Source organism: Xenopus laevis, chromosome 8L (assembly GCF_017654675.1).
Source record: "Xenopus laevis strain J_2021 chromosome 8L, Xenopus_laevis_v10.1, whole genome shotgun sequence".
NCBI lineage: Eukaryota > Metazoa > Chordata > Amphibia > Anura > Pipidae > Xenopus > Xenopus laevis.
The window spans coordinates 114619084-114636583 of NC_054385.1; the positions used below are offsets into that span (position 1 = coordinate 114619084).

Sequence of the window (17500 nt, forward strand, 5' to 3'; positions counted from 1 at the left end):
ATGGCATATGATCGCTATGTTGCAATATGCAAGCCCTTGAGGTATCACTTTCTAATGAATAATTCATTCTGTGCTCTAATAACATCTACTTGCTGGGTTCTTGGAATGGTGGATCCCTTACCACACACTGTACTTATATCACATCTGTCATTCTGTGGGTCCCATGTGATTAATCATTTCTTTTGTGATATGTCAGTAGTATTAAAGCTATCTTGTGAGGACACATCTTTCATTGAATCCATGACTTATCTTTTTGGCTTACTGTTAGAACTCCCAGTCTTTCTACTGCTTTTAATTTCCTATTGTTACATAATCTGTGCTATATTCAAGATCCAATCTGGTAAAGGCAGGAGCAAAGCTTTCTCTACATGTTCATCTCACCTCACTGTTGTTATCCTCTTCTATGGCACAGTTTGGATCATGTATCTGAGACCTTTATCTCAGTATTCAGCCGATCATTCTAAACCATTTGCCCTACTTTACACTGCTTTAATTCCATTGGTTAATCCATGTATCTACACCTTAAGGAACAGAGATGTGAGAAATTCAATTTTTAGAAGAAATATTGTTCAAATTGATTAAAAGACCAAGAATGGTGGAGTGGCATGACTAGCGTCCAAACTGGCTGTGTTGGGAGAAGCTCTGGCAGCAAAGCTCAGATTCAAGCATCTGGAGAACTGCAAAAAAGTTCCCACAGGAGATGGGTGAAGCAAAGAAAAAATCATTGCTGCTTTTTGTACAGAAAGACTATTGTGGATGACACAGGCCCTCAAGATGCCAATGGATCTTTTCGAATTGGCACCCTCAACAATCCAGAAACAGCTACTGAGAGCACACCAACAAAAGGGACAGTTGGGAGGTATGCATTATCAACTGAAGCAAGCTCTGACTACAATTTGCATGTCCCTGCAAAAATGGACAAAATGGTGAAATGCCTCTCAATTGGCTCCATATATCTTACCAGCAGCCCCTATCACAACTTTGGAACATGACATCCCAAACTTAAATATACATAATTGGATCTCACGATCCTATATTTCTACATTGGATAGTGACACTGCCCTATAATAATCTTTTAATGGCATTCAACCAAATAGCACATTTTCCAAAGAGACTTCTACAAATATGTGCAGATTCACCATCTACTGAGAAGTGATCAGTTGCTCCAAAGAGAAAGTGACAAAATATGAAAACAACTGCATCAAACAACCCTCGACAAAAGGAGGATGCTCTTCGGGGGTTACTTATCAAAATATGGTTTTTTTTTAAAAAAAAAAAAAATTTAAGTAAAAAAAAGTCAGACTAAACTAGAATCCACAATTTGACTTAATTTACTATTGAAAAAAACTTGATAAAATTGGTTTGGGGGGAAAAAACTCAAAAAAATTCTAGTTTTTTTCCCCCACTAAAAATAAGGATTTTTTGGCATTCGGACTTTAATAAATAACCCCCAATGTTTAATTCTGGTGGACACTAGACACTAAACAGGATGACTACAGCCAAACCCATATGTAAATAAATGGTCAAGAGACCGAAACCTCAAATTGCAGCAAATGTTGATCTGCCTGAAAGTATAAAATTAGAAGTCATTGCTAAACATACATGTTTTTGGAAGTGTTACATAGTTGCATAGTTAGAGCAGGTTGAAAAAAGACAAAGTCCATCAAGTTCAGCCCCTCCAAATGAAACCCAGCATCCACACATACAACCCTCCATACACTCACATAAATTATATGCACCCATATCTATACTAACTATAGAATCTAGGGGCAGATTTACCAAAGGGCGAAGTGGCTAACGCTAATGTCAATTCGCTAGTGTTACCACCCGCAGGGACATCTCCAATTTACTAACGGGCTCAGTCGACAATTCGCTAGTGAAAGAGACAGACACCAGCGGTCATTCACACCCTATTGCCAGGTGACAATTCACTCAGTGAAATGCGGATTTTTCTGAATGTTACCTCTTTCGCTCGACTTGCCTGCGCAAGCTCAGACCAGGCAAAGTGCAATGGAGTGCACAGATCTTCCTCAATCTTCTGTCACTTACATGATATTCTGTGAGTGGAAAATGCATCAGTTCAAAAAACGCTGGTGTCTGTTCCTTATTTCAGAGTGATAGGCTGCTGCTGTTCTTAAAACATTTTTTTTTGGTAACCGGTTTTCTCCAACATATGGAACATTAACTATACAGTGGGCTCGTGTGTAGGGCATTATAACAACTCTATTGTCTTTATTAAAGTTTCCTGGACATGTGTTTTAAAAAGTTTAATTTGTAAGTATATGCACTAACAGATAACATAAAGACACCCATACAACTTTAAATTTCCCGCCCTATGCAAATTGACCTGAGCGCAAGATCCCTAGTGAAGTTTAGCTAGGCAGAAATGAACGCTAGCGCATCTTCACCATCAAATGCTTGCATTGCCGAAGTAGCGCTAGTGAAAAGTCACCAGCGTTCAGCGCCCGGGACATTCTGCATCTTAGTGAATTAGGGTAGTCTGAGTGAATTGTCACCTGGCAAAGTTTTGCGCTGGGTGCGAAGTGAACAATGTAAAATTTTCGCCGGTTAGTAAATCTGCCCCCTAGTATCACTATAGCCTTTAGCCTTTAATATTATGGGGTAGATTTATCAAAGAGTAAAGTTAGAGATCTCCACAGTCCGCAGCGTGAAATACCGCCTATCTCCATTCATTTCTATGGGATTTTTAAAGGAGTATGTAGCAAAGGGTGATAGTGAAAGTTCACCATTTGATAAATACGCCTTTAAAAATCCCATAGAAATGAATGGAGAGAGGCAGTATTTTACTCTGCAGACTGTGGAGAACTTCACTCTTTGATAAATCTACCCCTATATCTATCCAAGAATTCATCCAAGCCATTCTTAAAAGCATTAACTGAATCAGCCATCACAACATCACCCGGCAGTGCATTCCACAACCTCACTGTCCTGACTGTGAAGAACCCCCTACGTTGCTTCAGATGAAAGTTCTTTTCTTCTAGTCTAAAGGGGTGGCCTCTGGTACAGTGATCCACTTTATGGGTAAATAGGTCCCCTGCTATTTGTCTATAATGTCCTCTAATGTACTTATAAAGTGTAATCATGTCCCCAGCCTTGACAGTCTCCCCTCATAATTTAAGTCTTCCCTCCATCTAACCAGTTTAGTTGCACTTAGTCTCTGCACTCTCTCCAGCTCATTTATATCCCTCTTAAGGACTGGAGTCCAAAACTGCACTGCATACTCCAGATGAGGCCTTACCAGGGACCTATAAAGAGGCATAATTATGTTTTCATCCCTTGAGTTAATGCCCTTTTTTATGCAAGACAGAACTTTATTTGCTTTAGTAGCCACAGAATGACACTGCCCAGAATTACAGGAAACAAACAAGTGAAGAACCGGCACACAGAGATGGATGCAAAAGGGGATAGTCCCCTATGTGTTTATTATGTCAAACAAGCACAACGTTTCGGGGGCTGGCCCCTTCGTCACATTTAGTTTATAACTTGCATTTATATTATTTTTGCCAAAGTGCATAACCTTGCAACCTTGCAATCCAATATTACAAGGTATTGGGACAATTTACTTTAATATATACAAATTCAATAGATTAAAATACATGTTTGATACTGGAATAAGTAGTGTGTGGTAGCAGGTATTTGTCTCAGTAATTAAAATGTAATAAATTCAATATATTATCCATGTTGATTGGTTGGGTCCTTTTGGTCTCTTAAATCTATACCTAGTTTAGTTATACAGTACCAGATGTTGACAGAATACAAAACATTGAGACATTTCTTTATGCATAGAAATAGAGATTAATTTTCAACAAGAAGTTTAGTTTTGCCACAGATTTTGATACTAGCTATTAAAATAGTAGTTTATTTGGCAATTTACATATAGTATGATTATGGTATCTAACAACCAGAAATCCAAAAAGCACCACAATACAGAAAAGCCATTTTCTACAGAGTTAATTTTAAGGAAACTTTTTTAAATGTTATTAATGATTTCGTTTTTCTGTAATACAAAGACAGTACATTGTACTTGTAACATAGTGGCATAAATACATGTTGATAACAAAGCAAATTATTTTGAGATTTATTGGGGCACATTTACTTAGCTCGAGTGAAGGAATAGAATAAAAAATACTTTGAATTTCGAATGTTTTTTTTGGCTACTTCGACTATCGAATTGGCTACTTCGACCTCCGACTTCAAATCGAACGATTCGAACTAAAAATCGTTAGACTATTTGACCATTCGATAGTCGAAGTACTGTCTCTTTAAAAAAAACTTCGACCACCTACTTCGCCACCTAAAACCTACCGAGCATCAATGTTAGCCTATGAGGAAGGTCCCCATAGGCTTTCTAAAAAATTTCTGATCAAAGGAAAAACGCTCGATCGATGGATTAAAATTTTAATTCTACGGTCGAATATCGAGGGTTAATTAACCCTCGATATCGACCCTAAGTAAATGTGCCCCATTATGTTTAAATTTGTTAGAACCCTTTATATATGGTGAACCCCAGGTCCTGAGCATTCTGCATTATGAGCCAGATTCAATTCAGTGAGAAAAAAATTATCTCATGGTTTATTAAGTGAAAACTCACGGAAGAGATTCAATTCAGAAAGAAAAAAACTTTTCTTCAAATTCAGTTCCATGTTTTTCCCATAGACTTCAATATGGTTTTCGAGTGATAAACAATTAGAAACGTTTTTCTAAACTGAATATCAAATTGAATCTTGTCCATGAGTTTTCACGTGATAAACCTTCTTCTCACTGAATTGAATCGTACATTATGGGGCAGATTCACTAAATTCGAGTGAAGGATTCGAAGTAAAAAAACTTCGAATTTCGAAGGTTTTTTGGGCTACTTCGACCATCGAATGGGCTACTTCGACCTTCCACTACGACTACGACTTTGAATCGAAGGATTCGAACTAAAAATCGTTCGACTATTCGACCATTCGATAGTCGAAGTACTGTCTCTTTAAAAAAAACTTCGACCCCCTAGTTCGGCAGATAAAAGCTACCGAAGTCAATGTTAGCCTATGGGGAAGGTCCCCATAGGCTTGCCTAAGTTTTTTTGATCGAAGGATATTCCTTCGATCGATGGATTTAAATCCTTCGAATCGTTCGATTTGAAGGATTTAATCGTTCGATCGAAGGAATAATCCTTCGATCGTACGATCGCAGAATTTGCGTTAAATCCTTCGACTTCGATATTCGAAGTCGAAGGATTTCAATTCCTAGTCGAATATTGAGGGTTAATTAACCCTCGATATTCGACCCATAGTGAATCAGCCCCTATCAGTTAATTGTAAAAATGAATTATGAAAAAGAACTGAACAATTGCATAGAAAGGGTCAGCCTGCAAACAAAATTAATAAAAATGTGAACATCCTTTTACAAATAATGGGTTAGCATCTTCAGAATACATCACACATTCTTTTAGAATAAGTGCCACAACACACTTAGATCATATGTTCTTCCAAACTTGGCTCACAATATCAAATTTTTGTTTCCATGTTGAGACTAGTAATGGGCGAATTTGCGAAACGGCGGAAAATTTGCGTAACGGCGCCGGCGTCTAGTTTTTGACGCCGACAAATTTTTGCAGCGAATTTTCGCGGGCGTTTCGTGAATTTATTCGCTGGCGGCAATCGCGCAAATTCGCCGCGAATTCGCGCCTGGCGAATAAATTCGCCCATCACTAGTTGAGACCACTAACAAAAAAGGCTGAAATCACAACCTAAATTTCTCAAAAACATTGCGTAACAAGGCTTTGAGCGAGGCATGCTAAATGAATAGATTTAGTACCAAGGTTATCCCAGATAATGACCATATAAGTTTAACATAACACAGTTTTTATTTAACAACACTGATGAGGAAAATAATATTAAATAAGTAAGAATTAGTTTACAATTAGCTTTTAGTATGTTGCAGAATGTACAAATCTCAGCAACCTTTCAATTGGTCTTATACTTATTTATATACAATATAATTATTTGTACTTTTTTTATTCTGCCTCTTTCCATATTTCAAATTGGATCACTGTCTCAGGTTTTTTTTCTTATAAAAATAAAATAGATAATACCTGTATATGGTATACTTAAATACAAGCACACTGATTTGAGACCCTGTTGCTGACTGGCATTGCTTGCTAAAGCATGTTACTCAGAACTACCCCCAGATCCTTCTCCATCAAAGATTCCCATTAAAGGTATAAGTAAATAACATGTTTTTACATCTCAGGTGCAGATCCTTACATTTATCAACAATAAATCTCATATGACAATTAGGGGCAGATTTATCAAAGGCCGAGTTGAATTTTCGAAATGAAAAAAATTAGAATTTTGAGCTATTTTTTGTGTACTTCGACTAGGGAATAGTCCAAATTCTATTTTGAATTTTAAATGCAATTTATCATGTACTGTCTCTTTAAAAATTTGACTTTGACCACTCACCATCTAAAACCTGCCAAATTGCTGTTTTAGCCTATGGGGGACCTCCTAAAATCTTTTTTCAGTCAATTGGCGGACTTTGAAAAATCTAAGTTTTTTTGGGGGAAAACTTCAAATCGAATTTGATCAAATGCGCTTTTCCTTTGATTCGAATTTGGCTTAATACAGACCTATTCAATCGAAAATGGACCTATTCGACCAAAAAAAACTTTGACTTTATTTTGGTTGGTCTTTTTGAATTTCGAAGTTTTTTCAATTCTAAATTCGACCCTTGATAAATATGCATATTATCAAAAATTGCACAGTTGCAATTAAAAACGGATATAGAGTAATTGTGACTAATGTCGCAACTATTGCAGTTTCCATGAGGTTTTAGATATTTAAGAAAAATCAAGAATGGATTAATTAGAATTGCGTCAAAGAGCAGAAAACAATCATGGTAATTTTTGTGAATCCCAATTTTTCATGCATTTTTAAGCCATTTTAGAACTGGTATTTGCATGCGAAAGAAAACCCCTTGTTGTTATCCATGTGCGAAATAGTTGTCTATTGGCATCTATGGCATCTTAGTAGGTTTACTTTGGCATGATTACATGTATTTTTTCTGCAGTATTTTTTTAAAACCACAATTGTGGAATTGTAAAAACACAAATGCTGCCCCACATTTCCTTAAATAAAAGTGGTCCCGATTACTGCACATATACTATTTATACAATTGGCAGTTGTGACACTTTGTAACCATTATTAAATATGCTCCTATGTGACAGTTTTTAATTTCATTTTTTTAAGATGCTTTGACCCACCATTATTTCAATAATAAAAAAAGATATGTTCTTAAAGCTTACTTCATTGGAATGCAGAGTCAATTCTATTTTCTGTTCCATTAGCATGACGCCTCAAACTGGCCACGTGGTGTATAATCTATTATTATTGGGAAGTTGATTGTTACTGTTTTAATTTAGTATGGTTTTTAAAGCCGTGACCAATTTATAACTCATATGGTTTATACAGTATATGGAACACATTTTATTTTGACATCCTTCATCTCAAATAGAAAACATAGCATGTCACTGCAGAACATATCACTGCATTCATTTCAGAGAAAAGGGTGCGATAGTGATCTATTGAATTGAGACTTGGCAAGCCATCTGAGACATGTATCTAGATAAAGTTCTATACAAGATACTGGGATACTGTCTATTCTATGTCCAGTTTCTTCTAGACTGAACTGTCCAATCAACCAGTATTTCTATGCAACTACTCAATCCCACCATTTGTTTATTTTAATACTCCCAACATACAGCATGAACAGCAGGAATCCGGTTAGAGAAAACATGGCAATAGTGTGTTCACCTATTTATTTATTTCCAATAGCTTTCCAAAAAGCATTTTTTACATCTCTGTTCCTCAAAGTGTAAATAAATGGGTTGACCATTGGAATAAGGGCAGTGTAGACCATAGAAAAATGCTTCCCTTTAGATGATGAATACTGAGAAGAAGGCCTTGAGTAGATGATCAAAACTGTGCCATAATATAGAACGACCACAATGAGATGTGACACACATGTAGAAAAGCCTTTTTGTTTTCCTTCCACAGATTTGATCTTCATAATGGTAGAAATGATATAAGAATATGATATTATAATACAGATGAAAGCACAGCAACCAACCATTGAACCCAAAAGATAAGTCAAGATATCTATGAGAAATGTGTCCTTACAAGATAACTTCAATACAACTGAAAGATCACAATAAAAGTGATTAATTAAAAGAGGTGGACAGAAAGTTAAGTGGGAAATGCTCACTGTATGAGCTACTGGATCTAAGAAACTGATGACCCAAATTGCCACAGCCATGACGATATATGTTTTTTTATTCATCAAAAGTGGGTAGGTCAGTGGGTGGCAAATGGCAACATAGCGGTCATAAGCCATGACTGTTAAAATAAGAATTTCTGCACATGTCAATGTTATAAAGAAATAAAACTGAGATATGCAAGCTGGAAATGCTATAGCCTTATTCCCTGTCAATAGCATGGATAAAAGTTTGGGTTGAGTGACAGTAGAGTAAGAAATGTCAATAAAGGAAAGGTTACATAAAAAGAAATACATTGGTTTATGCAGAGCAGGAGTCAGGCAGATGAGTGTTATAATAATAATGTTTCCTGCAAGAGTAAGGAGGTACACCAGACAAAAAGCAAGAAATAACGGCATCTGCATATTTGGATCTTCTGAAATCCCCTGGAGAAGGAATTCTACGGTGGTGCTTTCATTAATGTTTTCCATAGCAGAGGCAACAATAATCTTATTAAATGTGAAATTCACTTCCATTTTTTCCCATAGATATCAACAATGTTTTGATGGGGTAACGAGTGAGATACGTTTTTGTCTCTGAAATGCAATTATGACACTTTTTTATAATCAAATTGAACTTGGCCCATGATTTGGCAAAATAAAGGGTTACTCAAAGATCTAAGCCTATGTTATAAATAATTAATTTTAAATGTTTAATGCTCTTTTTTATTAATATGCCAACACATTGTATGCTGTAAAATCAATCTGGAAAGATCCTTAATCCATATACCAAGATATCTGGTTTCTGTAGTTTTAATCTGTCGGCTTTTAAGGTGCATGTTTATAGGTGGCCATGCATTTGCTGCATGATATCCAACAGAGATGTGGTTCTTATTTACTTATTTCAGCACACTGACAGAACTTTTACACCAGAGCTAATAATCATTGATCCTAAAGGATAACAGGAACATTAAAAAGACAAACTTATAATTTAAGAAGAGACCAATATCCAGTAGTTTGGATCCCCCACCTTTTTTTAACTGTGCGCTACATTCAATTGTAAAAATAGTTGGGGAGCAACACAAGCATGAAAAAAGATCTTGAGGGTGCCAAATAAGGGCTATGTTTGGCTATGTGTTCACCAGTACATGGACTTGCGGTCTATAGGAGGCTTTGTTTGGCAGTACATCTGGTTTTATGAAACCAAAAGGTGTCTCCAAGCTGTGAATAAAAAATAAGCACTTGCTTTGAGGCCACTGAGTGCAACATCACTGCAGTGGGGCATGCAGTTTCTGACAATTAATAATGGAATCACCTTTGTCTCCTACAATATTACTAGTGCTATTTATTATTTCCATTTTATGGGAAAATAGGGTTTGTTTCCAGCTTTCAGATCATAGCTTTTTAGAATGTCCTAACCCTAACTATTTACTTTGGGCTACAATGTGTTTGAGTCACACCTGTAAGGCATAGTAAGGGATCTCTAAGAGGACAGGAAGTTGGGGAAGGCTTGAGTCCTTCAGGTAAGAACAGGCAGGACCACCATCAGAAATCGCAGGGCCCCATACAACAAAATTTCCTGGGCCCCCTGGGCTGTGCCCACCGCAAGCCCCACCTACAGGTCTGCCCTCCCCACCCCACAGGTCCGCCCCCCACCACGCAGTAAAAAAATGAAAAAAATATTGGTGGCTAGGGTTCCCACATGGTAATAAAAAATAAAAAGATATTGGTTGTCAGGGCCCCCCCATAAAAAAAAACATTTGTGGCCAGGGCCCCCCCATTATAAAATATTGGTGGCTATGATCCCACATGCGGAAAAAAAATTTGTGGCCAGTGCCCTCCCACATTATAAGAAAATTGGTGGCCAGGGCCCCTTAAACATCTATGCCTTCCCGAAGTCAGCAGCCCCAGAAAGATGGGGGACACGGCTAATCAAGTAAGTGTGGCGGGTCTGGGCCCCCCCTTACCCTAGGGGCCACTACAACCCCCCCTGATGGCGGCCCTGAGAACAGGTATTGTGCAGAGAGGAGTCAAGAAGGGGTGGCAAAGCAGGATTGTGTGGGCGAAGAGGCAGTGACTGGAACAGGAACAAGGACAGGACTGGGACAGTAGCAAGAACAAAGGCAGGGACAAGAACAGGACTGAGCAGGGACAAGGGTGAGAACAAGAGCAGGAACAAGGGTCAGAGCAAAGAACAGAGAGCTAGGGACATGCCACTGTGCTCAGGAAGTGAGGTGGCCTTATATAGGGCAGGGTCAGCCCTGATTGGCTGACCCTATACACCAATGAGGTTATTGGGCCAGATTGAAAAGGCCAGGTGATAGACAATAAGTATACTAGCTAGATGCTTATAGTATGATCCCATACAGGCTTCATACTGGGATGATCCAAGCATAGCCCTACATCACAGAAGTGCTTAACTCTGTCTCCCTTTTTGTTAGTCCTCTAATAAAAAAATGGTTTTGTCCTAGTTTCAGGATGATATTCATGTACTTTTTGCTTTACCTTTTGTGTATGATTTCAATGAATAGCTGGCTATATGTCATGAGATTACCTTCTTCTTCTTCATGAGTTTACATTGTTTTTAAAACAATATATGAATTTTGTATAAAAGTTTTGTATTTAGCTCCTACTTATAAAATGTGGCATCTTTCACAAAGTCATAATCTAGAACAGCTCTGGGATTTAAACTTATGAATGCTTCCTGTACTTTGCCAGTAAATATAGAGCAAGAAGAACCATCCTTTGATCCATGTCCCAATGAAATGTATGGGCAACTCACATAAGAATCAATGTCATCTTTGGCAGTTTTGGTTAAAGATCTTTTAGAAGTTCGGAAAATATAACAAAGTCATAAATGAAGAAGAAAATGCACATATGTAAAAATAAAAATCTATGTTTCAATGCAACACTCTCTATTAGACACTAAGGGGTTATTTATCAAAGGTTGAATTTAACCCCCATATGCAATATAAGGTTCTAAGTTTGCCCATGAGCAGTAATGTATAGCAACCAATAAGATGTTTGCAGGTGACCTGTAAATGCTTCCTGCTGATTGGTTGCTATGGGTTACTGCCCCGGGCAAACTTAGTGCCTTTTATTACATAACCCTCTTAGAGCTTTGTGAGCTTTTTTTTTTACCTCAAATGAACACACAACTCGAATGTTTTCTAATTTAAGAAATAACTTGTATGTAAAAAACATTGAATCAGTGTAGTCGGAGTGAAAAACTCAAATACTCTAATTGATCAAGTTTTCAACGGAAAAAAAACCTGCAATAACTCTAATTGATCGAGTTTTCGTGCGAAACCCACTGAAAAAAACTCGAACATTATGAAGGCTATTAACATCTTCAAATGGTTCAATGGACCTCTGCCATTGACTTCTACATGACCTTGACAGGTTTTAGATGGTGAATTTTTGGATTCAAGCTATTTCCAGCTTGGGGTTATAATAAATCTCAAAACATTTTAAGTTTTCTCTTTGAGATTTTTGACCAAAAAATACCCTCGAAAACGCATTTTTTTTTGTGGAAAGCACAACTCAACCTTTGATACGTAACCCCCTTACTACATTTTGTAAGGTACTTGTGTAAACTGCTTAAAAATGGTAGAATTTTTTAGAGCAAATTTTCAAAATTTTTTTTTCAATAAGAGGCTTTATTTCATTTTACTCTGAACTCTGCACAAACTATTCTTTATGTTTCTAATATACTCCAGATGAATCTTCTTACAAAGCCTTTTTAAAACATGTGATTTGACCCAGGAAGCAGCATTGTTTCAGACCAAATGGTCTTTTATCCAACTTGACAGACAATCTATAGGTTAGGAGGCCAGATCTAAGATATATGAGGACCTACCTTGGATGCAGCTACAACCCTCTTTCCTTTTCAGTAATGTGTTTAAGGTCTTTATATTAATTCATATACTGTAATCTCAGGTGGCTGATTTCTTTATCTGTCTCTTGGGGTTAATTAAATGAAATGTTCCATTGTAATTATGTATTTTCATAGCACCATCTACAAATCAAATGTTATATGTTTATAGCTATGTATATATTTTAGGATGTGGTTTAAAGAGCTTAAAAGGATTCTGTCATGATTTTATGGTGTCGTTTTTATTTCTAAACTGTTTACACTGCAAATAATTCACTTTACCAAATGGTATGTATATTTTATTTTATTGTAATAGTAATGTGTAGGCAGCAATTTAAGGTCACTGTGCTTGATACAGTGCTGCACTATTAAACTGCTTTCAGTTAAACGATAAAAATTAATATCGCTAAAAATGCCATATTGTATATACTGAATTCAATGCCCCAACGTAAAGTTTCAGTTTCCCAATAGCAGCAATGATCGAGAAATTCAAACTTCTCACGGGGGTCACCATCTTGGAAAGTGTCTGTGACACTCACATGCTCAGTGGGCTCTGAGCAGCTGTTGAGAAGCTAAGCTTAGGGCTCGTCACTAATTATCAAGCAGAAAATGAAGTTGGTCTGTAATATAAGCTGATGCTACAGGGCTGATAATTAAATTCTGATGCTAATTGCACTGCCATGTAGTAATTATCGTATTAATTACTAATCAGCCTTATATTGTGACATTTCTATTCTATGTGTACTGTATATTGTGGGGCAAATTTACTAAAGGGTAAAGTGACTAACGCGGTCGAAAATTCGCCAGCCTGTCGTAATTTCGGTACTTTGCCAATTTACTAACGGTCGCTGGCGTAATTTCACTAGTGAAGGAGATAGACTCTAGCGGTACTGCGCTCCCTAACGCCTGGTGAATTTGCGCTCTGGCGAATGGACATAACTACGCAAATTTACTAAGATTCAGATTTTACTGAACGTTTAAAATAGTTGAAAAATTTTCTAAGTCCCAAAAAACGCTAACGTCTTTACTTTTTCAGGGTGATGGGCTCAAAAAGACCAAAATTTTTTCTGGGGTACCCGGCTTCCCCCCTACATAAACTATGTATGGCACATAAACTATACACTGGGCTCATGTGTAGGGCAATATAACAACTTTATTTTGTTTTATTAAGGTTTCCTGGGCTTGTGTAGTGTAATGTATTTGCTGCAACATATACGGCCATTGAACTTTAACTTTGTAGCGGTGGGTAGCTCCATGTTGGCAGCTCCATGTTGTAGTACCAATCCTTTCGAGCTACAGTCAGGTGATCTCAGTTTTGGCCAATAAAAGGGCAGCCATTTTGGAGTTTTAACCTTGAAAGCAGGTAAGCTGAAGGTAAAACTTAGTACCTGTGTAAAAATGTAGATTGAGTGCAGAGGACCTATTGTATTTGTATCAATCATAAGTGGTTATTCACCTAGTGCAGGGTGCAAATAAAAAAAAAAAAAAAAAAACAGGCAAAATACACCATATTTTTCACATCTATTCTCCCAATGAAAAAAGTTTCCGCCTGTGTTTGGCAGCTCTGTGTCCTCCCTCCCACCCCTCACCTGTTCCCTAACTTGAGCATCATTCAGATGTGCAACTTAAGGGTGCAGACTGCAACAAAGCCCTGACCATACCACCTAGCCAACATCCAGCCATATTCCAAGCCGCTCTGCTTCTGCCTGTTGCTTCCACCCTTAAGTGACAGTATAGATCACTGTCACCAGAGAAGGTGCATTGTGATTGGCTGTGGAGAGTAGCAATACCTGGAACATGCCTTTTGCCCAAATAAGAAGGAGGGACACCAGACTATTAAGGACTCCCTGAAGCCTTTTAAAAACAGAACTCATAATATTTCCTCCAAGATCTTCCTCTTTCATCTATCTCATTCCCATATGCATGTCCCTTCACTGGCTCCCAATCTCCTCTAGAATCAAATTCAAATTACTAACACTCACATTCAAGGCCCTTAACAGTGAAGCCCCTTCCTATATTTCTGATCTCCAAATACTCTCTTTCATGCAACCTTCGCCTCGCTTCTCCTCTCATCACTTCTGGCCATTTTCGTCTACAAGACTTCTCTTAGGCTTCTGCTTTTTTTTGGAACTCTGCCTCCAGCTGTCAGACTTTCTCCTTCTTTCCAAACTTTCAAACGTTCCTTAAAGACCCACCTGTTTAAAGAAGCTTATTCAATGTACCTTAATTCATTAATCATTGCTATATCAAAAATCATAAATTGTTTCTAAAATCCTAATGTCTCAATTGTACCCTAACCTTTAGTTTGTAAACTCTAATTTGTAGCACCCTCTAATCCTATTGTACTCTGTAAAACTTGTTTGTTATCCACCATTTATTCCTTGTTTGTTATAACTAAGGTAAAGCACTGTGTATCTTGTCGACACTATATAAATAAATGATGATGATGATGATGAAACCACTCTCATCCTGATACATGAAACTCATTTACTGTACAGAGAGACCCATACTCTAATCTTAATAACGCCATCATCTGTTGATTGAACTATACCCAATGCTTCGGACATATTGGCACCATCTACTGGCCACACTTGAAGTTTACACATCTCTCCTCACTTGGGTCTAGTCACGGCCCATGTTTGACTGCAACAGTCCTCAAGTATAATATAGGAGAGACCATTGACTCTGGTTCCCTTCCTTGAAAAGATTAATGTCCTGACAGTGGAACATATTGTAAGGCCAACAGGTACTGATATTTTCAATTTCTACGGTTCTACTTATGGGGACCATCACACAAACGCCTTTTGAACTTAGCACTGTTCTACAACAGACTGTGATATATGCACAAGTGCTAAGCTTTATCGGTTGTTCTTCAACTAGTTTTGATACTCTTGACATATCTTGCTTATTTTGAAGCGAGAATGGATTTATTACATGTTTATCCCGCTAACCTTTTTCTATGTGAAAATTAGTGATCTTATGTATAATTTTCTGCTATACCAACAACTTACTTGCTACATTAAACCATGAGGTGTAGGATGGCGCACACGGTACGCAGACTCTGCTGCAACGTTTTTATTTAACACAACCGTTGTTGTGTTAAATAAAAACTTTGCAGCAGAGTTTGTGTACTGTGTGCTCCATTCTACACCTCATCGTTTAAAGTATTTATTCTGGTCTGACCTTTGAAGGAAAGTGAGCAGCTACACAGGTGGAGATCGTTTGAACAAAATCTTGTCTTACTTGTGTACATTAGACTTAATATGGATGTATTAATGTTATTTAACCACTACTATCATTTATTTAGCTTCTACTACCTTTTATTTATTGTGATTTTCTTTTATGCACCCCCTACTATGATGTCAACACACCTCCTCGTTCTTGATTTTACCTTGTGTACACCCATCCCCCTACTATGAAGTCACTACACCTCCTTTTCCTGCCACTGGGGCTGTTAAATGATTGTATGATACAGTAACACACCTATCTAGACATTTCTCCAATTCTTTTTTTAGAAATTAATAATATATGAGGGTTAGAAAAAGCAAGGGAATCTTAGCAACAAATATTTTTCTATTTCATTTTTCATGTATGTTTATTTTTTTTATACAGTGCTACTTATGTAAATAGTAATGTACATCAGAACAACAAATATTACAAATTGGGGTCCTTACAATAATAGATACAAATAAATACAAAGTACAGTTCCATTAAAGATTCACCAGAGCTAAGTGTCCCTGTCCTGCAGAAGGTACAATCTACATGTTAAAAAGTTTAGCCCAATGATGATGATGATGTAATCAGTTACTTTACAACCAATATTTTGATGAAAATTTCAGCAGTTTGCAAAAGTTATAATTTGGAAAATTGGTGTCTATATTTATAAATGATGACTGTTGGAGGGCAAGTAAATCTATTGCAGATGCTCTTTTCATGGCCATCCACCCATTTTAATAAGATATATAGTGAACTGTTCAGTCTAAGAAACTCTAAGAAAACTTAATATACTAGAGCAAGCCTGGGTTAGACTAGAAAATTAAGAAGAATTAAACAATGTATTAAAGTAACAAATAACAATGTATTAAAGTAACACATCTCTGCCAAGAAAGACAGCATTTGATATCTTTGTTCCGTAAGGAGTATATGAAAGGGTTGATTAAGGGGGTTAGGGCAGTGTAGAGAAAGGAAAATGGTTTTGACAGAGTGGATGAATATTGGGATGAAGGAATCATGTAAGTGATCAATGTGCTACAACAGAAGAGAATGACCACAGTAAGGTGGGATGTACAAGTGGAGAAAGCTTTCTTCCTTCCTGTAGCAGAACGGATCTTTAAAAAAGTGAAGATGATGCAGGTGTAAGATGATACAATGAGAACAAAGGCAGGAAGTCCTATAACTGAACATGAAATATATGTCAACAACTCAATTAAAGATGTATCTCTGCAAGATAGCTTTATTAATACAGTTAGATCACAAAAGAAATGGTCTATTACCAGGGATCTGCAGAACGGTAATTGTGATATAAGCATTGTGCGTGGCAGTGGTTCTGTGAAAGCAACGATCCAGCAAGTGATGACCAATATAACACAAACTCTTCTGTTCAGTACAGTCATATACCTCAAAGGATTACAAATAGCAACATAGCGGTCATATGCCATGACAGCCAATGAAACAAATTCAGCACATATCAAAGAAATAAAGCAGTGTAACTGGAAAAGGCAGGCATTGAAAGAAATTGTACTGTCTTCCGTTAAGAGGACAGAAAGAATTTTTGGCTGATAGATCGAGGTAGTAAAGATATCAATAAATGCTAGATTACATAGAAAGAAATACATAGGGGTGTGCCATAAAGAGGTTTTGTAAATCACTACTGAAATAAGTACATTTGCCTGTAGGGTGAGAAGGTAAACCAGCAGAAATAAACAAAACAATGGAACCCATAGCTGTGTGTAACATGAAAATCCCTGAAGAATAAATCCATTAGTGCTAGTTTGGTTCCTGTCCGGCATCATTTTTGTAGCCCTCGGACAGCAGAATAACAAAACTTTGAGATAAAGTAGACAGGTAAGAATTCACCAAGATGATACAATTCAGTTAGTTGAAGAAACTTTTTAAAGGAGAAGGAAAGCTATGGAGGCATTTTATTGCCAATAGATTATCTGCAATAGTGCAAGCTAGAATGCAATATTTATTCTGTAGAATGTTTTACCATACCTTAGTAAAATGTTCTAGAAACTCTCTGTTTGTTTAGGATAGGAGCTGCAGTATTAATGTGGTGTGACATCACTTCCTGCCTGAGTCTCTCCCTGCTCTGGGCTCAGATTACAGTAGAGGAGGGAGGGGGGTGGGGAGAGGAGCAAACTGAGC

General features: G+C 37.2%; 2 protein-coding genes across 2 annotated transcripts; one reads left to right on the forward strand and one right to left on the reverse strand.

Moving 5' to 3' along the window:
- LOC108699004 (olfactory receptor 1019) lies at window positions 1–582 on the forward strand. Its single transcript, XM_018230859.2, has one exon. It carries the CDS (start codon window positions 1–3, stop codon window positions 580–582), a length of 582 nt encoding a protein of 193 aa, XP_018086348.2.
- Window positions 583–16191: 15609 nt separating this feature from the next.
- LOC121397313 (olfactory receptor 6Y1-like) lies at window positions 16192–17142 on the reverse strand. Its single transcript, XM_041573933.1, has one exon. The coding sequence runs from the start codon at window positions 17140–17142 to the stop codon at window positions 16192–16194; it is 951 nt and encodes a 316-aa protein (XP_041429867.1).
- Window positions 17143–17500: the final 358 nt, after the last annotated feature.